The sequence below is a fragment of the Heloderma suspectum genome, chromosome 17, assembly GCF_057233095.1.
Source record: "Heloderma suspectum isolate Gila_16-S chromosome 17, 16-S_ref, whole genome shotgun sequence".
Classification (NCBI taxonomy): domain Eukaryota; kingdom Metazoa; phylum Chordata; class Lepidosauria; order Squamata; family Helodermatidae; genus Heloderma; species Heloderma suspectum.
In genome coordinates this window covers 18314846-18339613 of record NC_139474.1, presented here as the reverse complement: position 1 = coordinate 18339613, position 24768 = coordinate 18314846, and the positions used below count along the sequence as shown (strand labels likewise).

Below are 24768 nucleotides of genomic sequence, written 5' to 3'. Positions count from 1 at the left end.
CAAAATAATCTGGCCTGCTTCCGTGTGTTAAACTGGGACCATTTGTCCCTTCTAGTCCCCACTTGGCCATGAAGCTCATTGGGTGACTTTGGGCCTGTCATTGACTCTCAACCTAACCAGACTCACAGGGTTGTTGTAAAGATGAAATGGAGGGGAGGAGGAGGGTCGTGTACACCGTCTTGAGCTCCTTCGAGGAAAAAACGCAGGATCTAAATGTAACCAAAAAAGAAGTCACCTTGTATGCTGTTTCAGAAAGCATGAAAGAGAGGGGTGGCAATCAGACACGGCATGGAATAAACCGATGTGGCAGGACGAACACTGCCCATTTTAGCAGCCCCCTCTGCCCATCTGTGATCATGCCCCTTTCAAGAAATGGAAAGGAAATAATGTAACAAAGAAAAGATGTAGCTCAACACATTTGGAGGGCATCAGTTTGCTGAAGGCTGCAAGATGACGCGGTGCAAGACAGATTCTTTTCTTTCTGTGTGTGCATCTGCTCTGCATGGCCGTGCGCTGATTTTGGCAGACAAGCAGCCTGCCACCTTGCCAAGGTTTCAGACGCGTCTCCTGCCCCCGAACGGGTGTGCGAGATCTCTTTGCGGCTGGAAGCCTTGCAGAGACCCCCTCACGTGTTCCTATGTCTCACTTCCCACTATCTTCTCAAAAACCGCTGTTGCCATCAGAATCACCGCTGGACAGTCATAAGCTTGCAACTGGTGTTTTTTTTTTCTTGTTTCTTTCCCTCTCCTCAGCTGACGGTGCTCCTGTGCTTTTCAGAGCTGCAGGGCAGGCGTTACGCCAACCGGGAGCTTTTCACCAGCATTGAGAGGTAATGTGGAGCCCCCAAGCTCCTCCTGTTGAATGTCTTCCTGAGAGGCAGGGGAGAGATGCAGCTGTGCCGTTGCACATAGCTCTAGAAGAATAACCGTGTGTCTCTTCTAGGGGTGGCTAAACCGGGGGGCTGTGTGGCTTGGGGGCTAAATCTAGCCTGCTGGAGGTCCCAATTCAGTCCTCCAGAGTGTTCTGGATGGCCACACACACCCTTTCCTATGCCCACCAATTGTTGGTTGGTTTCCTGGCTTTTGCCACTGAGCAAGCCAGCAGCGGCATCTGCTGCTGTTAGAATCATAGAATAGTAGGGTTGGAAGGGGCCTACAAGGCCATCGAGTCCAACCCCGTTCCTTCTCACCACCACCCTTATCTGGGCCAGAGCTGAACATGGAGCTTCTACTGTTCGTTGTCATGCCATTAGCCATCATTTGGTGGAAGTGCAAGACAGGGCCTTCTCGGTGGCTGCTCCCAGACCCTGGAACTCCCTGCCAAGGGAAGCTAGGCTGGCCCCACTGGAAGGAGGCCCCAGTTCTGCGCCTCCTTCCGGCACAAAGGGGGTGTTGTCAGGGGCGAGGCCACGCTCCTTGATATAATCTGGCCCACAGTGGGGGCGGGATCCGTCCCCCACCCCACCCCTGCACCTCTGTTCTAAAGACTTGTTTGTTCTTCTCCTTGAAAGAAGGCTGTTGGCCAGCTCTGCAAAGCAATTGAACTTCTGCTAGCCTTTAGCCAGAGTCGTGTCATGGAAAAGGTTCGCCTTGTTTGCGCTGCCGGTGTCCCCACACGCACAGAAATGGGTCGGCGCACGTGCTTGACTGTTTGTGCTGACTCATTTTTTATTTTCCGCTCGTTCTGCTTGCAAGCATGTTTTGTTTTAATTTTGGGCGACAGCCAGCGGCTCCAACGGATCAACAAGATTCTGATTCCGGAGCCATTCTCGGCCGGCATTTGGGTGTGAACTCTCCGAGAACAGCCGTATCCTTTGTAGCTGGCGTGGGGTTTGCCAATCAAGCCCTCTTGCGTTGCATTTTGCTCTGTCTCCAGCAGGCAGGAATTGCGGTTTTTGGAAAAAAGAACTTCATGAGCAAATTCCTGAGCCTGAAGAAGTCAGAACCTCATGACTTTGTCACATGCTTTCACTTAATAGTGCGAGAGGGTTGCTTTTTTCTGTCATTATTTTCCCCCTTAAATTCCCCGAACTGCCTTAGCTATTCCTCCTAGGGAAGGCGGTCTGACTTCTCGAACACCCCCCCCCCCACGCACGCGCACACACCTACTGCTAAGAAACAGGACTGCACAGTGTGTTGCAATCTAGGTGTGTGTCTGTGTAAGAAGAAGAATAGTCCGTAGTGGTTAGACTGCTGGACAGAGACCCGGGTTTGAGTCCCCCCTCGGCCCTGAAGCTAACCGGGTGTCTTTGGGCTAGTCACTGTCTCTCAGCCTGGCCTACCTCGCAAGGTTGCTCTGAGGATACATTGGAGAGGACTATGTAAAGCAGCTTTGGCTTCCTTGCAAGTGGACAAAAAGCAGGATATAAATGTAATCATAAATAAAACGAATAGACTGCAGTTTAGGGTGAGGCTAAGAAAGACGCAGAGAGCTGTGTTTGGGCTTTACAAGCATCTTAGGGTCCTGGCAGTCACCCTGGAGAGCCGATGTGACGGCAATGTTCTCTGGTGGCCTGTTGGAGTCTTTTAAGCTACGCCTTTACCTGTTCTAAGGCTGCATATTCGTAAATGAACAGAAATCTCGCAAACACCAATAAGCATCCAGCAATCTCCTTTCAAAGGGGAATCAAACATGGGTAACCTCTCCGGCCCTAGAATTTCTCACCGATCGGAAAAGTGCAGTGAGTGTAACAATATCAAAGATGTCTCACTACCTGGTGGCATCTGTCTGATAAACTACATTCTTAGATATCTCCCCAAGGCGCCTGCATTGAGGTTTTGGGAATATGCAGATATATTTAAATATGCGTGCCCTTTTCTGCTGGGCCGTATGTCTGACACGGTAGCGACTGAGTAAGTTCTCTGTTTCGTACAGCACTTGGCACATTTCTGAAACTAACAAAACGTAAATGTTTAAGCAGCAGCTGTGGCAAAATCATGCTATTACAACAATCCCCCAACTGCCAAGGGTCAAAGTTTCATTTCGTCTTAAGACTCTGTGCAGATTTCATGACTTCAGCATTGTCAGCCCTTTCCTTCCAACCCCCTCCTCACTTCACCCTGCTTTTTGTAACAGTTTGCCTGATGAAGAGATCCGGAGATCTCGAAAGCTTGCATGGGCCGGGGGGCGGGGGGGGTGAACTTTGAGTTGGCCTAATCAAAGTATTACCCCCAGTATGGGTTCTGGAATTTTTCTAATGGCCAACATGGCTATCTTTGCTTTGTGGATGACTTACAAAATCCCGAATTTAGTCATTCGACAGCCAGATCCTACACCAGAAGGGGATTTTATACCATCTGAAATTGGAACTTTATTTTCTGAGGGTTCCACCCTTCCAACTATCAGATAAAGCTACTCAATGTGACATCTGTTGACTTCTTTTTTTTTAACTTAGCACACCATCTAAAATTACCTCCAGCTTGCTTAATAGAAAGCTATGTTCTTACTACTTCTGTTTTCCATCTGCCAAGAAACTTGTGGGTTTTGCCTAAGGATGGAGACAGTGTTTGAATAACAGCTGGATTTTATGTTTTTAAAAATGGGGGATCAGCCATTGTTTTATTTCTTCATCCCAGTCCCAAATGCAACATGAAACCATCACAACACCTGGCAGAGCCTCCCTTGAATGTCTCCAGCCTCCTCCCACATTTCATCTTAAGACTCTGACTACGCAGACTTCGTGACTTTGACACCATCAGTCTTCCCCCCCCCCCCGCATTCCCTCTTCCAACCTGCTTTTTTGTAACTTCTTGCCTGATGAAGAGATCTGCAGTTCTCGGAAGCTTGCACACTTTTTGTAACCTTGAGTTGGCCTATTTTATTTATTTATTTGATTTATATCAGGGGTAGGCAGCATGGTGCCTGTGGACACCAATGTGCCCCCAGACACCTTTCTTGGGGCCTGCCTAGGTTCTTTACCCCTACCACTTAAAAAAAATTAAATAACACATTTGCTTACTGGCAGCTGTGAAATAGATTTCTCTTGGCACTGAAAAGTGTGGGTTGAAACGAGTTACTTATTGTGTTGGAGCTTAGCCGCCACCCCTGCTTTGTTCTCAGTCTTTGGGACAAGTTTTTGTCCTTTGCCACGCCTCCCATGGCAGCCATATTGTAGTGATGACCAGGACAGTTTCTCAAATTGTCACACATGCCCATGGCCCAAAAAGATTGCCTACCCTGATTTATATCCTGCTTTTCCACCAAAAAATGGCACTCAAGCAAGTAACAACAATACTTCCTAAGGGAATTGCCTTAATATGGGTTTTGGATGGTTCTATGCGTGCAACACAACAGGCTGAAACCAAATTCCTGTTAAACTGAACAGAACTGAATATCCCTGAATCCCACCTTGGCTGCCCGGAATGTGTCAGATTGGTGAGTCTTGCCTTATTTGTCATAGAGTTTCTTCCCTGTCCCCATTGGAAATTCCCAGTTATTCACTCGCACAAGCGTTGGCTTGTGAGAGATACACTTTAGCAACTCAAGGCCAACTCAAGGCCATCTGTCTGTTGAATTCTGCCAGCCACAGGTCCCATGGGACAAAGTCACTTGGGGTGATCCCCGGTTTGTACTCTGAGCCAATCCAGTCCAAAATATGGCCAGCAGGGAAATAGCTAATTTAGTCACGGAGAAAATCTCCATATGTATTTATTTATATCCCACCTTTCTGCCCAAAATGGCGTTCAAGGCCGCTAACAATAATAAAACGCGCGTTAAAAACAAAATCGTAATTGAAACAGCCGTAAAAACACAACAATAAAAGAAATAACAGCCTCCAAACAATTCTAACCTGCTTCAGCAACAGACGTGCCAAAGGCCTGTCTGGACAGAACCGTCGTTGCCTGCTGGCGGAAGGATAGCAGAGCGGAGAGACTGAAAGAACTGCGCATGTTGAGCCTTGAGAAGAGAAGACTGAAGGAGATCGGATAGCGCTTTTCAAGTACCTGAAAGGCTGTCACAGAGAGGAAGGCCAGGATCTCTTCTCGAACATCCCAGGGTGCAGGACACGGAATCATGGGATCAAGTTGCAGGAAGCCAGATTCCGGCTGGACATTGGGAGAAACTTCCTGACTGTTAGAGCAAGATGACAACGGAACCAGTTCCCTAGGGAGGCGGTGGGCTCTCCCACGCTGGAAGCATTCAAGAGGAGGCTGGACAGCCACATGTCCGGGATGCTCTGACTTGGATTCCTGCACTGAGCAGGGGGTTGGACTCGATGGCCTTGTAGGCCCCTTCCGACCCTACTATTCCATGATTCTACGAGGGGGCCAATCTTGCCTCCCTCAGAGGGGAGTTCCAGAGTTTGGGAGGAGCCACCAAAAATACCCTCTCTCAAGTCCCCACCGGAGGTTAGGAAGTGGGATAAGTGTGTGTGTCCTTTCTGTCTTATGAGGCGGTGATCCTCTGGAACCAACAAGCCTTTAGAACAGAGATCGGCAACGAATGAGTTCTCAAGGGCCCAAAATGTGCCCAAGGAGCCATTTTATCTACACATACACACGCACACGGCTGCCTGGGTACAACACTCCCAAATAGTGTGTGTGCAAAACATGGTTGCAATTCTATAAAAACGTGCGGATTCCAGGACCCCAGGAATGTTTTATTGACATTTGTTTGTAAGCCTGCAGGTGGGGGCCTGTGTCATTCTTAAGGCTTGTAAAAAATATAGCAATTTTAGGCTCATTTTATTGTTGTTGTTGCTTCATTTCTTTATTTCCAGTCCACAGACCATAAAAACAAAACAAAAATCAGACACCAAATGATTGAGCCAAAATTAAAACATTCTGTTGTTATATTTAATAATGTTGTTGTACTACGACTAGTAACAAGCAAACAAAATTAATAGAATCAAACTCAAAACAAGGAACTTGGCTGTGTTTTCGGTTATCATGGTGTTAAGTATCTGCCATGAGTATAGAAATATAAAATTCATCAGAACTGCCTAGATAAGCAAAGCACAGGGGAAATAAAATGAGCTCTCACATCCCTTTAGAAATTGCGATATACAAGGATATGAGGCGGTTCATGGGCAACCTTTAGGGCATAATCCTGTGCATGTTCAGACACGAAAGCGGCCTGCAACTCCCAGCATTCCCCAGCCAGCCTCCCTTGGAGTTAACATGCAAAGCATCGCACCCTAAATTGGCCTTCCAAAGGCCAAGAATTCAGCCTGTCCCAGAACAGAAGAGAAATATGCCTGACGTGTTTCGGAAAGGACTTTCCTTCCTCAGGGGCTGCTTATCTTTCTCCTAATACGTCGCGGACAGACAATCTCTCCAGTGCTTCCTCTGTTTTAAAATGCCCCTGAGGAAGAAAAGTCCTTTCCGAAACACAAAGTATTTTGAGGTACCTACGAATATTTCCTGTTCTGCTTTGGGACACAGAAGTGCCTCCCCCTCTTGCTGTTTCTTAAAGAATTCAGCCTGGCCATGGAAAAGGTTCTGTATTTGGGATGTGATGATGGATGGATGGACAGAGTTTGTTTTTATGTACATAGAAAAAAAAGAAAACTGTCACTGAAAGCAAAACAACAGCAGCTGGGGGCCACAAATGTTTCCCTGTCTCTTTCCCGGCTGTGCTGAGGTTTGGCTGGATCCAGCTGGTAAGCTGATGTGATTTTGCCAATGGATCATGTGAGAAACTTGATTCTCTTCCTGCCTCCCCCCCCCCCACACACACCCACCCACCCCGCCTCTCCCCTTCTCTCAGCACTGGTCTGTCTGCAAATCTGAGTAAAGTTTGCATGAGACCCACAGCCCAGACTTTCCACTGCAGAACAGACTTCCTCAAAACCAGCTCAGCATAAAAAGAACGGGCCCGCAAGCATTCATCCATTCCGCGGCCAACGGTGCAAACTTTGGGTGGAGCTTGCCGGTTTTCTGCTCTGCAGAGCTCTCCTTGCAACAGGCAAAGTGCAACCGGCTGATTTTTTGTTCAGGTGAGTCGAGCTTTTGCTGAAGAAGGGGTGATGGATGGGGCAGGCTGCAGAAATGGTTGTGCTCATCCTCTTGTGTTGCTGTGTTGGGAAACCTTTCTTTGAACGTGACAAGAACGCTCCTTGATTCATCGGAACCACCACCCACAAGGAGACCATCGTCAGCATCCTGATGCTTGCCGCTGGAAATCCAGCTTGGGATCCCTGCGCATGAACTGGTCGTGCGTGGGGACCACCAGTCACAGGATTGGGCCTGGGGGCACCTCTAGAAATATGGGCTGGCAGCAGGTGAACATGCAACCGTGTGCATGACTGGCACACCAGAGGCAAGGAGGAAATTGGTGTGGTGATTTTAAACAGCCATTTGATACCAGACAGCTGCACAAACCAGACCTTTTTCAGGGAACCTGCGTGGACCGAACCAGCCACGTAGTGATGCTTCAGCTGCCGCATCCTAAAAAGACTTCCCGAAGTGGGTTGAACCAGGGCGCGTTGCGTTGTGAGCTGGACATGAGCCAATCTATGCGCAAGGTGGGGCAGCCTCGAAGCAAGCAAATCTGCTGAACGTTGTTTGCTTCTTGAGATGTCGACAAAGGGGCCATGGGTGCTTCTGGGGTAGAGGGTGAAGAGTAAAATAGGGGCATTTCCTTAGCCGAAGCTTTGAGCTTAATGTCTAAAAATGTATATATTTAGGACTCGAAACACCTTTTAGACGTCACATCCTTGCTGACACAAGAGCCCTGCTAGTTCATTTCAGAAATATGACCTCGATTATAGCTACTTAGTGGTGAGGGGAAGGATCTCTGCATGCACTCAGATGCACTCTTGTCCTTTAGTTTTTCAGTAGTCAAAGTTTTAAAATTGTTACTTCAGGTGTGATGGGAGTTATTCACTGCTGTTCCAAGTAAGTTCTAGGAAGGGGATTTGGATGGATGTGCTCTGCTCAAATTAAAAATTTCCTGAGCTCCCTTTTTAAAACAAGCCAAAAGCCATTGCCCTATGACTGTTTTTACCGTTTTTATACCTGACTGTCCCCCTAAGCTAATTTCGGGAGCAACTATTTGATTTCTGGACTCCTGCTTTTAGTCTTTAAAATTCTCTGTGGCACTGAATGAAGGGAGTGGGGAAACCTTTGCCAACTAGGTAACTGGATGTGCGAAACCTTCGCCAACTAGGTAACTGGATGTGCGTTTTGCCAAGAAGTATGTCGTATGGCATTGTTTGGCCTGCTAATGAGAACCAGCTGCGTTATCTAGCATGTGACTCAACTATCTGGGGCAGGGGAAGATTTTTGGGAAAGTGTAGGTTGGAAGAAGCAGAGAGACACACACACAAAAACAAGAACTTTCATCAGAGTTTAGCAAGCCCAATTATAGAGCATTTTGTTGCTTGAACATGTCTAGTTCAGACGTTTCCCAAACATTTTACCTAACCTAGACTTTCAAGGCAACCCTTTCCTCCATGTTGATGCCTGTTGAGGAACCTTTGCCTTTGTGGAACCTCTGGAACCTCTGTACACTACGGAGGTCTCTGGGGAATATTCAAGGATGAACTCTTGCACGGGGCTTTGTCTGGGCCTTTCCCCCCATGTGTGGACGTGAAACAGACCCAACGCTCTCTTCTGGCTGGCAGTTGCAGTGTCAAAGGGGCACGCTCTCATTTGGGAAAATGCATCCACCATTGCTAATCTACTCATTGGGTGCCCCCTGGGAAGCTTTCGGAGACCCCTGCTTCGCGTTCCCCAGAAGACCACTGAGCTAAATCGAATCATTTTTAAAACTTCTTTCTCCTGACCTGGCCCTGTTGTAGTTAAGGCAACAAAGATCCTTGTGGTGCCTTTACACTTGCACCCGTTTATTGTGGTACAAGTATCTCCTGTAGGTATCTGTGTGAAGGTGCGGGAATTCTTTTTTTTTACATACTGTGCTTTTGATGTTTTACAAATGCTTACAAATTACTGGAGTTGATGGGGTCTTTTGATGCTGTTGCTGTCATTATGTTGTACGTCTGTAATCTATGTATGCTGCCTTTGTTGCACCCTGAAAGGTAGGCTCGAAAGCTTTTAAATCAATCAATCCAAGAAACAGCTGAGCGGTGATCATGGGGATGCACAGCCGGGCCCCCCAATTATGCACTGATTTGTGCTGTTTCAAGGCCTCCACGGAGACACATTGCACGTGAGCGCATGCACACAGCGGCAGGGCCTGACATAAGCAGGCCCTCCTCCTCTGGCCCTGCTTTCGGGCCATCTTCAAGTTTCTCTAGACTTATTTAGGGCGCCGTCCTGTGGGGATGGCCATAAGCCTCCAGACTCAGAGGCTGACGGCCATCCAAAGCAAGGTGGGAGGTGCTGCAGGGGCTTTTTCGCCCATCTAGCTAAGGCCTCGGGGAGGGGGAATGTGCGTTGTCCCCCACCACCACTGGCATGCCCCCTTTCCCGTCCCTCCGAGATCGCCTCTGCAACCTCGGAGAGGCGGACGGTGCAGTTCTCTTGGCGCCAGCTGGGAGTGGTAGGGGCAGGGAGCTCGGACTCCTGGCTCCGAGGTCGGAGCGCTCTCTCCAAGCTCGGGGGCAGGAATCCGAACTGTCCTACTCCCACCCCCACCCCAATGCTGCCTAGGGGCCATAGGACTGCTCTCCCCCTTTATTTATTTATGTATTATGGCATTTTATATCTCGCTCTTCCCCTAAGGAGTTCAGGGCGATATACATGGTTCTCCCCAGCTCACTACCCCCATTTTCTCTTCCTAACAGCCCTGTGACATAGGGGAGTCTGAGAGCGGGGGACTGGCCCAAGATCATCCAGTGAGCGTGATGGCTGAGCAGGGAATTGAGCCCAGGTCTCTCCAGTCCGACTCTGCCTCTTTACCGGGGCAGGAGCAGGGGCAATCTCAGGCCTGCGGGCCAAATCCAGCCCTGTTGGGGTGCCAGTCCAGCCCTCCGGGATTCTCCAGATGTCCCCACGCCCGTTCACCCACTCATCAATCATTTGGTGGTTTCCCAGCTGTTGTACAGTTCCCCCCACCCCCATTTTCAAAGGTTGAAACACCACTTCTGCGGCTGAGTTTCTGGCAGTAAGAGCTTTAAGCTAAAATATGCGGGGGGCATGTGTGTGTTTCTGACCCCGCCCCTTTGCCCTCAGCCCCGCCCACCACTGGAATGCGGCCCCCAAGAGCTTCTCTAAAATGGAATTTGACTCTCGGGCCGAAACAAGTTCAGCACCCCTGCTTTCACCCCTGCACACACACACACACACACACCGCACTCATCCATGTCTCAGCCTTGTTGTTCTTGCCATTCCAGGATGTGGTGGGCCACCCTCATACTCGCTGTACTGCTGCCCGTTGCAACGGCAGCCGCCTATCCAGATGAAGCCCTGGACTCTACGTGGGAGCTCTGGAAGAAAAGCCACAGGAAGGAATATAACGGCAAGGTACGGTGGCAGCAGCGTAGGGCGGGGACTGGGTCTAACTGGTTACGTCCGAAGGCAAAGAGTTACCAATACATACCAGGGAAGGGCTGTAGCTCAGTGGTAGAGCCCTTGCTTCGCACGCAGGGTGTCCCAAGTTCTATCAGGCATCTCTAGCTAGGACTGGAAAAGAGTCCAGTCTGAAAAGCTGGAAAGCCCCTGCCCATCAGTGTAGTTAATACATTGCTGGATGGACCGAGGGTCTGACTGCTATATAAGGCAACTTCCTATGTTCCTGTTTCAATTGGCCCTTTATTAGGAACATCAGAAGAGCCCGGCTGGATCAGACCAAGGGTCCATCTAGTCCAGCATTCTGTTCACACAGTGGCCAACCAACTGTCGACCGGGAACCCACAAGCAGGACACGAATGTGACAGCACCCTCCCACCCATGTTCCCCAGCAACTTGTGTACATAGGCTCACTGCCTCTGGTACTGGCACATAGCCATCAGGACTAGTAGCCACTGATAGCCTTCTCCATGAATTCGTCCAACCCCCTTTTAAAGCCATCCAAATTGGTGGCCATCTCTACATCCTATGGTAGCGAGTTCCATAGTTTAACTCTGCACTGTGTGAGGACGTCCTTCCTTTTATCTGTCTTGAATTTCCCACCAATCAGCTTCATGGGAGGACCCCGTTGCATTCTAGTACTTTGAGAGAGGGAGAAAAATATCTCCCTATCCACATTCTCCACACCAGGCATAATTTTGTAGACCTCTAGCATGTCTTCCCTGACTCTCCAAGCTAAACAATCCCGGCTGTTGTAACCTTCCCTCATAGGGGAGATGCTCCAGTCCCTTGATCATTTTAGTTGCCCCTTTCTGCACTTTTCCAGCTCTACACTATCGTTTTTCCCCCAGAGCAATGAGGACTGGAATCTTATTTTATTTTTAGGGGAAATAATGCTTTGCACACAGAAGGTCCCAGGTTCAATCCCCGATAGACCTGAGAAAGTCCACTGCCAGGGTAGAACATAAATATTTCTGTGGCCATCAGGGATTTGCTTGGCTGTATAATTATGATCTTGAATTATCCTTTGTCTCTGAAATCTACAGATGGATGAGGTCTCCAGGAGGCTCATATGGGAGAAAAACCTTAAATACATCAGCACTCACAATCTGGAATTTTCTCTGGGAAGACACACTTTTGAATTGGCCATGAACCACTTGGGAGATATGGTAGGTGGGAACAACCTGCTCGGGATGGCTCCTCTATAGAATAATCTAAGGGTGCAAATCAGTAATATTTTGTGTTGTTGTTGTTGTTGTTGTTAGATGATAGAACTGCAATGCATTTAACAGACTAAGAGCCTCCCTACATCAGGCTTTTATTGTGCTCTCGTGATTCCTCACTCATGGTAGTTTGTGGGTCCTTTAGTAGAATAGTAGAATAGTGATAATAATAGTAATAGAATAGTAATTAGAATTACTAGTCTAATAGTAGAATATTCTACTATTCTACTATAGAATAGTAGAATAGTGGAATAGTAGGGTTGGAAGGGGCCTATAAGACCATCGAGTCCAGCCCCCTGCTCAGTGCAGGAATCCAAGTCAGAGCATCCCTGACAGGTGGCTGTCCAGCGTCTTCTTGAATGCCTCCAGTGTGGGAGAGCCCACCACCTCCCTAGGTAGTTCGTTCCATTCTTGTATTGCTCTAACAGTCAGGAAGTTTCTCCTGATGTTCAGCCGGAATCTGGCTTCCTGTCACTTGAGCCCATGATTCCGTGTCCCGCATTCTGGGATGATGGAGAAGAGATCCTGGCCTTCCTGTCTGTGTCAGCCTTTCAAGTCCTTGAAGAGCGCTATCCTATCTCCCCCCAGTCTCCTCTTCTCAAGGCTAAACGTGCCCAGTTCTTTCCATCTCTCCTCACGAGGCTTTGTTTCCAGTCCCCTGATAGTCTTTGTTGCCCTCCTCGGAACCCTCTCCAGTTTGTCTGCATCCTTCTTAAAGTGTGGTGCCCAGAACTGGACACAGTACTCCAGATGAGGCCTAACCAGTGCTGAGTAGAAGGGAACTAGTACTTCCCGGGATTTGGAAGCTATGCTTCTATGAATGCAGCCCAAAATGGCATTGCCTTTTTTTTGCAGCCACATCACATTGTTGGCTCATATTCAGCTTGTGATCGACAACAATTCCAAGATCCTTCTCGTTTGTCATGTTGTTGAGCCACGTATCCCCCATCTTGAAACTGTGCATTTGGTTTCTTTTTCCTAGGTGCAGAACTTGGCATTTATCCCTATTAAATTTCATTCTATTGTTTTCTGCCCAGTGCTCCAGTCTATCAAAGGGAAACATGGGGTCCGAAGGCATCCAAGCTCCCGGTCCCCATCCATCCATCTCTCTCTCTGTTTGTTCTCCAGACCAGTGAGGAGATGATGCAGAAGATGACTGGGCTCAAAGTCCCTCTGTCACGTACGCCCAGTAATGACACCCTGTACATCCCAGATTGGGAGAAGCGTGTACCTGATGCCATGGACTACAGGAAAAAGGGCTATGTTACTCCCGTCAAGAACCAGGTGATGCTTCTTTCTTATTTTCGACTGGGTGGACGTTCAGTCAGACCTCAGTAGCTTCTTATTTGCTAAGTTGTTGAATTTGACCAAAGGATCTGGCCAATTGCATGCATATATATATGCAATTGGCATATGCACAGTGAGAAGGGGTGTGTGTGTGTGTGTGTGTGTGTGTAAAGCAGCACAACAGCAAAGCAACAAGGAGGCTCTGGATCCACTATGGAGGTCAGACAAACCTGGAGAACATCCAAAATAACCCAATGGAATGAAGACACAAAGTCTTAGGACATTGAAAAAGTATATATTTATTCTTAGAAGTAGCCCAATGTATTTCAGCCATGTGTCATATATATGAGCCTTCTTCAGGGGCTGAACCAAAAGCAGAAAAGGGACAAGGAAACACTTATGTGCTTTATTGTCCCTTCCTGCTTTTGGTTTAGGCCCAGAAGAAGGCTACTTCAAGGCTACTTCAAGGAATAAACTATATCTGTTTGTTCAGCTTCCTGGGACTTTGCATCTTTGTTCCATTCCACTGTGGATGCTGTCAGTCTTAAGTTAATATGTATTTGAAAGACAGACTCACAACAAAGTAATTTCAAAATATATTGAGTGCTAAATTTTTTGGTTTCCACCTGCAGTGTCACAGCTACTGACGAAGGCAGGAGCTGCAATGTTTAGCACTCAATATATTTTGAAATTACTCTGCTGTGAGTCTATCTAACTTTCAGATATAAATATAAATGTGCGTGTGAGATTTCTGCCCAGTGCTCTGAATATAGTTGGGCCACTGGGCCGAATATAACTTGCTGATCCGCAGAGATCAGATAGCTGAAATGGAACGCAGGCTCCACTTTGACACTAGCCATGTCTTCAAGCACTTGCCTGGTTGCCTATGGCGGCCAGGAATTCCATGCAGACGAGCGGACGTGCTGGCAGAGGAGAGACGGCGCACTATATCCCTCTGTGCCCAGCATAGAAACCAAGCTTCCAAAGGAGGGAAAAACCCCTCCTCCGTGTCCAGCATAGGAATCCAGCTCTCTGTCCCTCTTCTGCCAGTTCTCAGCAGGTTAGTAAAGAAAATTGCAGGCTAGTAACTTCTGTGGGCTTGTTTGCAAGGCTGTTTTGCAATGCTTACTTTTAGAGGGGGTGTGTGTAAAAATTTACCTGCCTGCAGAGAGACGCTCCTTGTGTATCTCTGCAAGTCCCTGTCCTGGGCACCACGCCTCTGAGAGAGGGCAGGTAATCCTGATTTGGGAGTAATAGAATAATCCATCCAGCCACGCAACGCAACGCAGAGAAGAATTCAGAAGAATTATCCAACCTCCAGGAGAGGCTGAGGCACGGTGTATTGATCTGGGGTTCTGATTCTGTCAGGTCCCAAAGCAGATTCTTTTGATTACCAAGATGAAACAGAGTCACTTGTGCAAAGAAGATGACAGTTTATTGATAGAAAATGGATGCAGAATACATATGCCAAGAAAGCTCACATTTCCCCTCAGCCAATGCACAGCTGAATTGTTTGTCTGGGCCTCCAAAGACAGACGGGAAATTGTTCCTGGCAAAAGTTCTCCAAGCTGGTAGCACGTATTGCCCCTTGGAGTGAGACCAAAGTGCGAAGCATGTGGACCTGCTTTTATTGGTGTCTCTTACTAGCTGAGGAGCGGACAGGATGGCACACAGAAGCAGGGTGCGGGTTTGCGCAGGCTAGGCTTGCTTTTCACGGGAAACAAAACCTCTCTGCTCAAGCAGAGTGAGGTCGAAACAGCTTCAAGGTGAAAGCTGTAGATTGCAGGCCCGTCTGAAAGAGCTTCTCAATGAACTATTAAACAGCTGGTTAAGCCAAATTACACAGGTCTATTACCAGCATGTAGGAAGTCCACTTTTTTTGCTCACTAACCGACTCACTACACAAAGCTAGAAGGCACACACCATTTGTGGTGTCATAGTAACTGGATTCCATTTGAGTTCATGCTCAATCTTGGTTGGCAGGGTCAATGTGGTTCCTGCTGGGCTTTTAGCTCCGTGGGGGCCTTGGAGGGGCAACTCAAGAAGAAGACTGGGAAGCTGCTGAACCTCAGCCCGCAGAACCTGGTTGACTGTGTCACCAACAATGATGGCTGTGGAGGCGGCTACATGACCAATGCCTTCGAATACGTGAAGGAGAACCGAGGCATCGATTCAGATGACTCCTATCCGTACATCGGCCAGGTAAGTGTCCCACGTTATGTTAAGCGTTGCATTAAAACAAACAAAACAGGAAATGCATCCCAACCATGAACAGTATGGCAGGCAATACAAAAACTAGGATTCGCTGACTGGTGAAAATAAAGAATATATAGAACAATTTCCAATGATATAATTTGATACGTGCAAGCTAATAACATATATTAAAACAATAGAGGAAGGTACAATAATATTGTACAATGTTATGTCCTATGAAACCAGAAGTAACCAGTTCCAAATAGAACCAAAACTGAACCCGTTTCGACACACAGTCTTTGTCAGTGGTCTGGTACTAAAGAAACTGATCAGGGAGTTGGACTCGATGGGCTTATAGGCCCCTTCCAACCCTACTATTCTATGATTCTATTCTATGAAATAGTCTAGTATGTAAAAGGTATATCAGAAAGTAAGAAAGCTTATATATACAGACACATTTTACAGGTCAAGTTCCCCGCAATTAAAAAGGACACTGCAGTGTCTAAACTTGTGGATATAAAAACAATTTTGCATTTAAAAAATTTTAATTTTAAAACTGCTACTTAAATCTATATTAAAATACACAGGTATGTTTTTATTAAAAATCCACCAATTAACATTACCCCTTAGCACAGCTGTTAAGAACACATGTGTTTGTGTGTGTGTTTTTAAATTGTATCCCAGCTTTCCATAAGAAAAAGTTATCAAGGTGGTTCATAACAAATAATAAAATCCAATCATCACAAATCCATGAAGTAGCATTCCTCAACTGGGTGCTTTCCAGATGTTTTGGACTACAAACCTTAGAATTCCTGACCACTGACCATGCTGGCTGGGGCTGATGGGAGTTGGATTCCAAAACATCTGGAGGGCACCAGGTTAACGAAGGTTGTCATAAGGGATCGAGAGTTAAGAAACGCAACGGTTGTAAGCAAAATGTACAGCAGGAATGGGGGATGTGTGGAGCTTTTCTATATGAGGCTGTTAATCAGCTGTATCTACTTTCGGTTTCGTTGCAGAATTGAGATCCAAGCACTACACAAGGCACATTTCCTTTCCTGCTTTTCTGCTACATAACCTCTAGGTGGCACTGTGGTATAGCAGAATAGCACAAATACACAAGAGGAAATTTCACTTTCTTTCACAGTTGAATGCCACATTTTCCCTGCTCTAAAAAGAACTCGCCGAAAGCGCTGGTTAGAAACAGAAGCCAAACTAGTGTCAGGATTCCTTTTGCCCCCACTGGACTTCAAACGCCAAATCAAACACAAACAAGAGGCTTCAATCTACAGCTTTTAATCCATTACTTCAAAGGGTCATACAGATGCAAATTCTCAGTGACTCTCAGTCTACAAGGAAATGCCTTCAGGAGGTTCAAAAGACAGCTACGAAAGTTGCCCGCTGTTTGAAAGGAAGGCAGTCTCACCAGCCTAACTTAAGGGGTGGGGGAAGGTCTCTGTCTCTCTCGTGAGGTTTCTAGGCGCAGCTGTTCACACAAGGCCAATCAGGTGACCGTCTAAGTTCCGCCCCAGCCTTCTCCCTCTTAGCTCTGTGTCTGTGCCCAGCATCTATTAATTCAGACTCCCCAAACCCCATCTCTCCCTGTTCGCTATCTCTCGCAGGGTTGGGGGAGTGAAGAGGGACCCACCTCCTCCAACTGGACCTTTGAAACCCGAGGAGCCTCCCTAGCCATGTCTGGACTAGCTTGCGAAAGTACCTTCCCCATGTCTGGCGGTTCTTCTAGAATCTGAACTATTTTCCCACTCCCTGCGCTCAGAAACACTACTGACAGCTAGAGAGTCACGATGTCATGTAAAGAACCCATAAACAACCATGAGTAGGGAATGACGAGAACACAATAAATGCCTCATGTAGAAAAGCCCTAGATATTGTTGGGTTGCAAGTCCCATCATCCCTCCCCATTAGCTATACTGGCCAGGGCTGATGGGAGTTGTAGTCCAACAACATCTGAAGGCCCACACCCCTCATGTAGAGCAATGTACATCCCAGTGGTATACAGCTCAAAGGACAAGCAAAACCAAAATGTTTTATGGCTCCCCTAAAAGGGCCAAGCATATGGATTTGTCTTCTCTCCCTTGAGAGAGAATTCCACAGCTGAGGGGGACATTGCCAGTTAAGCCTTTGCTTTGGTAATATATATAAAAGGCCTAACATTTTCTGGACACAATATACAGTTTTTGAAATATCAGGCAAAAGGAAAAGGTGATGAGGAGAGAAGAGAAAAACAAGGAAATTCAAGTACCAATTCTCATATGAAATTACATAACTCTTATAATGAGGAAGTGGAAAGAGAGAGGTTTTGCTCCCTCTCTCATAACACTATCATCTGGGGTCAGATGATAGTGTTATGGGGTCACTATCATTGGTGAAGCTGAATGCTGGGAGAGACAAAAGGGAGGACTTCTTTACACGGTGCATAGTTAAAGTTGAAGTATGGACTTTGCTACCACAAGATAGAGCCAACTGGGATGGCTTTCAAATGGGATTAGATCAATTCATGAGGATAAGGCTATCAGTGGGTTCTGGTCCTATATATTACCTCCAGGATCAGAGGCCATATGCCTCTGAATACCAGTTGCTGAAGAATACGAGTGGAAGGGTGCTATTGCATTCATGTTGTTGGCTTTCCAGCGGGGCCTGGCTGTTTTCTGTGCAAACAGGGCCTGCTCATGTTTGTGTGGAATGGCTGCCGAAGGAGAGCATTCTAGTAGATTCCTTGAGTGCCATTCTCTTGGTGGAAAGGCAGGGTATAAATCGCATAAATCGCATAAATAGATAGATAGATAGATAGATAGATAGATAGATAGATAGATAGATAGATAGATGAGGAGCCAAATGGAGGTTGGTCGCATCCATGCCAATGGAGTGGGCAATTCTTTCTCTGGCTTTCCTCAGAAGGTGGCAGCACCCCCACAAAAAGGGTCTTTGCTCCTGATCTTAGACCCCTTGAAAGGCTAGGTCATGCAACTTGTTAGTGCTTGTTGAAACAAAGTACATGAGACACTGCTTGGGGGAGAGGGAGGTCTCTTCCACCAGACCGAAAACGGACAAGCCAAGTTCCAAATCTGGCATACTCTGTAGGTCTCCTCTTCTGCTTTCCATTGTGTAGGATGAAAGCTGCATGTACAACCCAACCGGAAAGGCTGCCAAGTGCCGTGGCTTCAGGGAAATCCCCGAAGGCAACGAGAAGGCCTTGAAAAGAGCCATAGCCCGGATAGGACCCGTATCTGTGGGCATCGATGCCAGCTTGGCTTCCTTCCAGTTCTACAGCCGAGGTGAGTAAGAAAGGACATTGGCTCTCCAGCAGAGCTCCTATAAGGATGCTGATTTCGGTTTGTAGGTGCTAGGAACTAGAGGGGGAGAGCAGTCCCACCCAACCTAGTACAAGAGGAACAATTCCTCTCTCTCTCTCTCTCTCTCTTTGTGTGTGTATATAATAAACACATACACACCATTTACAAACCAAACAGAAATACCTATCAGTCAATTTCCAGAAAGCTAAAATAAAATACTGACTATATCAGGGTATTCACAACCCTTTGTTCATTTTAAAGTTGAAACATTTGCCATTTTGCTCAGGCAAAGACTCTTGCTGCCTTCCATCCAGGGTTTTTTGACACTCTTGAGAAAGGCCATTTTGTCCTGATCAATCCCTAAGTGTTTCCCCAGGGTTGGCATCTTCCTTCCCATTCTTGAGTGGCTCCTTCTAAAGGGCTTCTACCCATCTCTTTACATTCTGTAAATTCTGTATTTCTAGAAGGCTACTGTCTCTCCACACACACACACACACACCCCAGTTTCTCTCTCTGGGGCTCTCCCACTGCTACCTAAAGGTCTATGCAGCTTGAAGCTCATGGCCAATTTAGTTGGGAGCAAAACACCAGAATACACATGAACGCTTAGTCAAGTTGTTCCCAAATATTTAGTTAAGGGGAACTCACAGCAACAATGTAGCCCTCTTCAAACGTAATGGCGGTGCCTGGGGGCAAATCATGGGTTAATTAACCTAGGAACTGTGGGGACGCGCCCTGCAACTGAGCTGCTTCCTGTTTCCATTAACAGCCCTTGAATGCTGTGTTTGAGGGTTGCTCCTGTAACTTCCAAAGAGGGGCACTTGCGGTTGTTCATGGGTTAAACAACCCCAAGTTAACCCAAGAACAAGCCACGGGTTAACTTAGGGTTGTAAAACCCAAGAACAAGCCCACATGCTCCTACTCAGACATCAAGAAAACAACCCTCAGATTCAGCATTTGAGGTTTGTTAATGGAAATAGGATGTGTGCGGAGCTCAAGTTTTGGTGCCAGACACTGTTGTTACATCCAAACAAGGTCATTGACTTTAGAACCTTTCTAGAGGAAGGAAAAGTTCCAGTTGGTGCAGTTTTGCTGGCTCAAGGATTTGTGGGAGATGGACCCCTTTAAGCTGGAAGCAAACTGGATGTGATAATTTATGTATTAAACATTTTATTATCCTGCCTTGGCACCTCTGCACCAAGGTTGGCTTGCACAATAAATTCCAGTGCAGCAAGAAAATAACAATAAGCCTATAAAAGTAACGAGGGGAAATTTAGCAGCAAACAAACAAACAGAATCAGCAGCTGAATAAAAGAGGAAATAACAATTCTGCATGTCAAAACGTCACATGTAAGTAAGACAGTTTTGACTAGATATCAACAGGGATAAAGATGAACAACAAGGATAAGGTGTTCCAGGGCCACAAGCTAAGAGACTCTGTTCCATATGCCCACCTGCCGTCTTTCTGACAGCAGCAGGAAATGGAGCAGCACCTTAATCAGACCTAAGGGACAAGATGGTGTTTTGGATGCCCAAGTCCCAAGCCATTTTAGGGTTTAAAGGTGATAACAGGAACTTTGGATTGGGCTCGGAAATGAACCATGAATTCTCTTTCTCCATGTGTGGCCCATTTCGGTTCTTTGCACAGACTGAGAATGGCATACCATTCGAGTGGTAGGCTCTTTGCCAGTCTCAGGTTCCCAAGAAATGGCTTATCTCACAATGCCCTGAAGTTACCCCAGAGTAGCCCAGGCAAAAACACTGTGCCTAGTCTTGGAGGGGTCAGTAGAAAGGAACTTACATTTGACACAGTCATTTCCCTTGCCTGCCTGCTGTTCTGATAAGCTCAATAGCGCAACTGAATTCAGACACTTTCCCTCCTGGTTTTCCCAGGTGTGTATTACGACGAGAATTGCAATGCTGAAAACATCAACCACGCTGTCCTGGCCGTGGGTTACGGAACCCAGAAAGGCACCAAGCACTGGATTGTCAAAAACAGGTAAAATTCAATGTTTCCTTAGTGGCATTCAGCTTTATATGCTCTTTAAAGTTTAACTTTTTAAGACTTTAAATATGTTTTTTAAAGTTTAACTTTAAAGTTTAACTTTAAAAAACAAACAAGCATTGAATGTTGACATTTACAACTGCATAACCAACTGTACAAACACAACGCAACAACTTTATGTACAAATTAACCATAAAAGATTTACAAAAATATAGAGGATGCGTTCAAATAGAGGGTGGTCCTCTGGCAGGTCTTCGAAGAGAGGACCGGCCTCTGTAAAAGAGGGCATATATAGGGTATCTTTAAAGGGCCATTGTGTTCAAAACTGGTTTAAAGAGCCATAAGAATTGTTACCCGTTCATCCTTAGCGCCTGGACAGCAGCGTAACCAGGCTGACAGGTCACCTTGTGACAGTCTTCTACGGTATTGGTGAGATGTACTGCATTTCTACTCGACCCTGGGGGAGCTGGGGGTGGCGACGGCCGACAGGAAGCTCTGGCGTGGGCTGGTCCATGAAATCACGAAGAGTCGGAAGCGACTGAACGAATAAACAACAACAAGAAAAACTGCATTTCTATTTAAACGATAATAATTATTTCCACGTTTGAATCTATATATACAAAATAGCAAATGCAAAGGTTATGCTAATCGGTGTTAGGATTCCCTTGGCCCCCTCTTTCCTCAAGCACTCACAAACATACAAAAAGAGAGGCTTCAGTCTCACGCCTTGAATTCATTATTCACAGGTTCATTACAGATGCAAATCCTCGAAGACTCTCTGGCTACAAAGGAATGCCTCCAGGGGATTCAAATGGGATAAACGGAAGTTGCCCGCAGTTTGAAAGGGCGGCTGTCTGACTAGGCTCACTCAGGGAGGGAAGCCCTGCCCCTCGCCTGCTGCTCCGCCACGTAGCCTCTCACGCATCGCTAACCGGTTCAGACGTCTGAGCTCCGCCCCGGACGTTTCCCTCTTAGCTCTGCATCTTCGCCTGGCATCTCTTAGGTCACAGACTCAAGCCCCCCCCCGCTCGCTGCTTCTCACGGAGGGGGGCAAGGAGGACGCTTCATGCCTGGCCATCTGGGAGCTGGTAACCTGAGAAGCACGCCTACCCATATCTGAACTGGCCTTTGAAAAAGCCTCCCCCAGTTCTGGCTGCTCCTTTTCTGCATCCGAGCTGCTGTCTCCCTGTGCTCAGTCCTAACGATCGGTGTCCTTTTTTTGGTGATGCATCTCCTCTTTCAATTCGTATGTGGCCACCCCAGGCCCTGCTAGCAATTGGCATTTTGAACCAATTTAATTTTCCACCCTGAAGTGTGTTGGCCAGCGGAGAACTTCACTGGGCGGTGTCCGCCCCAGGGTTTGGAGGCCCCTTGGGCACGGCCCATCCCTCAGGGAGTCCACCTTCTCGCTGCCACTGTCCCCAGCTGCCCTTCTCCTCCTCTTCCTCCTCATGGCTCATGTGCTTGCTTGGCAGGCAGGGAGCCAGGGTGCAAGGAGGCCACGGCATCTCCTGCTTCTCCTTCTCACCAGTGCATTGCCTGGGCGAGAGGCAGGTGAACCAGCAGGTTGCAATGGGGAAGCAGAGGAGCAAGTCCAGGGGGCTCTGGTCAGTGGGCCCCTGCTGGGGCGTGGGCCCGTGACAAGTGCCCAGCCATGCTGACTCTGGACGCAGGCCCGGTCAGCGAAGGCGCTAACCACTCCTCTCTTTCTCTTTCCTTTCCCCTCACAGCTGGGGAGAAGAATGGGGTGATAAGGGCTATGTCTTCATGGCCCGGAATATGGACAACGCCTGTGGAATTGCCAACTTGGCCAGCTTCCCCAAGATGTGAACCTGCCGCTCACTGCTACACCTGACCTGGCCCTGTTGTCAGAAACAGCTGGATTCCTGAGCTGACATCACAGAGCACGAATAAAGGACTTGAATGACAGCCATCTTACTTCATAGGCATTTCCGATAACATATTAAAAGGCTTTCCCTTTTTTGTTTTTTTCACACAAAGTGTTGTATCTTTCATTTTTCCTTTGTAAAAATCAGGAGCTTTGCCAATACTCACATCTTTTTCTTGCTCCAGTGAAAGGCCAATACAAATATAGAATAGATAAATGGCATTTTTCTCTTGAACCAATTTTTTTGGCTCCCTACGTAAGAAACTTGTCCAATGAGAGAAAGAGCCATTTAAGTTTTTTGCTATCTCTTTGGGTACAACCAATCAGCTGTAGTCTAGGGATGCAAGATCAGATGAGAGAATGATCCATCAGCCCTCACTGGCCACCATGGGCAGTGAAGGAACGTATAGAGCAGGGCTGAAGAACATCAGGTCTGGGGGCCAAATCTGCCCCTCCTGGGGTCCCAATCCGGTGTCCCTCCAGATGGCTCCACCTCCTTTCCTCCAACCACCAATCATTTAGTGGTTTCCTGACTTTTCTGCAGCCCCCCCTTCTAAAAGTTTGCAATGCCTCTTCAAAAGTTTAGAGATTGGAAGGAAGGGCACCCCTGGAATGCAGCCCCCCAAAGCTTCTCCTAAATTGAATTTGGCACCCCTGATTTGGAAAAAAAATTATCAAGCAAGTAAGCCATGCCACACAATGCATGAGTCTTGGCAAAGCAGAGAACCCATGGACAGAGGGTGAGAGCAGGCAGGGGTCCAACCCAGACCAGGACTCAAGTAAACAAGAGTGGTCAAGGACAGCTTTCAGGGCCCTAGAAGCAGACAACTTGCTCTGAGCAGAGCTCAACTGAGCCCTTTTATACTCCCTGGGTCCAACTACCTCTCTCAGGCTCCGTCTTCTTGTTGAAGAGTGCAGAGCCTTACAGGGGTAGTTAGCCCTTCAGTCGAGAGCTTAGCGTTCTGCCACCTCCCCATGATTTTTTGCTGGGCGCATTGCTCAGTGGAATCAGGTTTGGGGGCTCCAGCCTCTAGGGGTTCAAGTTTGGAGGTTTGAGCCTGCGGGGGGGATCCCTTGTTGTTTTGACACCTGCCTGGTGTTGCTTCAGTCTGTGCTACTGGCCCCTTCCCCTCTGTTTCCATCTCTGGGTCGCTGCTGGAAGCTGGGGTCATGACAAAATCTCACCAGTCTAAAAGTGGAGGTAAAATGACTTCCTGAGCTAGAATATAGAATTGGCTGGGCCGAGGGAAGCTATCCACAAGTCATCCCAGGAGCAAATGCACACCATTATAGGCATTAATGCCTAAGCAAAAGTAAATTGGCGATGAAGAGTAGTGGAATTTATACCCTGTCCTTCAGCCATACAAACTAAGAACCTTTGCACTTAATAAGCATATGTTTTCATATTGAACGTACAGAATTCATTTCAAGAGCAAGATGCCCGGGGGAGCAGGGTATGGCGCCAGGCAGCAGAGAGAAAATGCTGCAAAAACTTGCTTGCAATTTTCTTTAACTATATTTGTAATGATTTTTTTTCCCTGTGCACAAACACAATCTATCTCACTACAAAAGAAGGAAATAGAAGGGAAAGAAATCACGTGTGTGTGTGTGTGTGCACATGCAGGTGATGGGAGGCATTTTTAGCCTCAATTCTGAAACCTCTGAAAGGAGGAAGCAGTGAGAAAACAAGTGACAGGAGACCCCTGTCTCAGCTGCCAGGTTTCATTAGGGTGCTTTGCATATTACATGCCCAGCATCACAAGGAAGCATGTGGAATGATGAATCCTCTAGGAGCCAACATGTTGGCACCAAAAGTTGCAGGGTGTGAAGGGAAGGATGGTTAACATAATTTGGTAGACCTGATGGTGCTCCAGGAAAAGGTTTTTAGGGTATATACTATGGCTGAATACTTCTCAGAATACCTATTCTCAAATGGCACCATAGCATGAACTGAGTCATCGTCAGCTTCGTTGTATACCACATTTCCCACAAATACCTTGTGTTCAGAGTGGTTCCCAGAACAGACCATTTAAATACAGTAACCATAATTATAAAACATTACACCTGCCTTCTGCAGCTTGGTGCCCTCCAGATGTTGGGGACTACAATTCCCAGGATGCCTGACCATTGGCCATGCTGGCTGTGGAAGTTGAAGCCCACCACATTGGGAAGGTACCAGGTTGGGGAAGGCCCCATTACACAATAACATTAACCGATCAACAACCGCAGTTCATTTGAAACAGAAGTTGAAATGGGCACCGCACATCGGTAGCTCAGTTGTCCATACAATTAGTATTGGATATCATCATTATACCCAAAGTAAGTGATTCGTTAAGAAGGTCATATTAACAATAAGATTCCTCCCCACCCCCTCATCAAACTAGCAGCAGAAAAGGAAATGCATAAGAACCACAAGGCCTGAGATGGAAGATGGAACCACAAGATG

At 47.2% G+C, this 24768-nt stretch overlaps 1 protein-coding gene across 4 annotated transcripts; it reads left to right on the top strand.

Annotated features, from left to right (window-relative positions):
* The first annotated feature begins 768 nt into the window (after positions 1-768).
* On the top strand, positions 769-23909 carry LOC146334639 (cathepsin K-like). 4 transcript variants are annotated; one of them, XM_084823699.1, is made up of 8 exons: positions 769-829; positions 10238-10367; positions 11459-11581; positions 12764-12919; positions 14906-15124; positions 18246-18411; positions 20323-20428; positions 22165-23909. In XM_084823699.1, the coding sequence occupies exons 2-8, from the start codon at positions 10239-10241 to the stop codon at positions 22262-22264; spliced, it is 999 nt and encodes a 332-aa protein (XP_084679825.1). In that variant the 5' UTR covers positions 769-829; position 10238; the 3' UTR covers positions 22265-23909. The 4 variants fall into 4 exon arrangements, with proteins under 4 accessions (XP_084679825.1, XP_084679824.1, XP_084679822.1 ...); XM_084823698.1 differs by having other exon boundaries at positions 21181-22430; XM_084823696.1 differs by lacking the exon at positions 769-829 and adding an exon at positions 6832-6937.
* Positions 23910-24768: the final 859 nt, after the last annotated feature.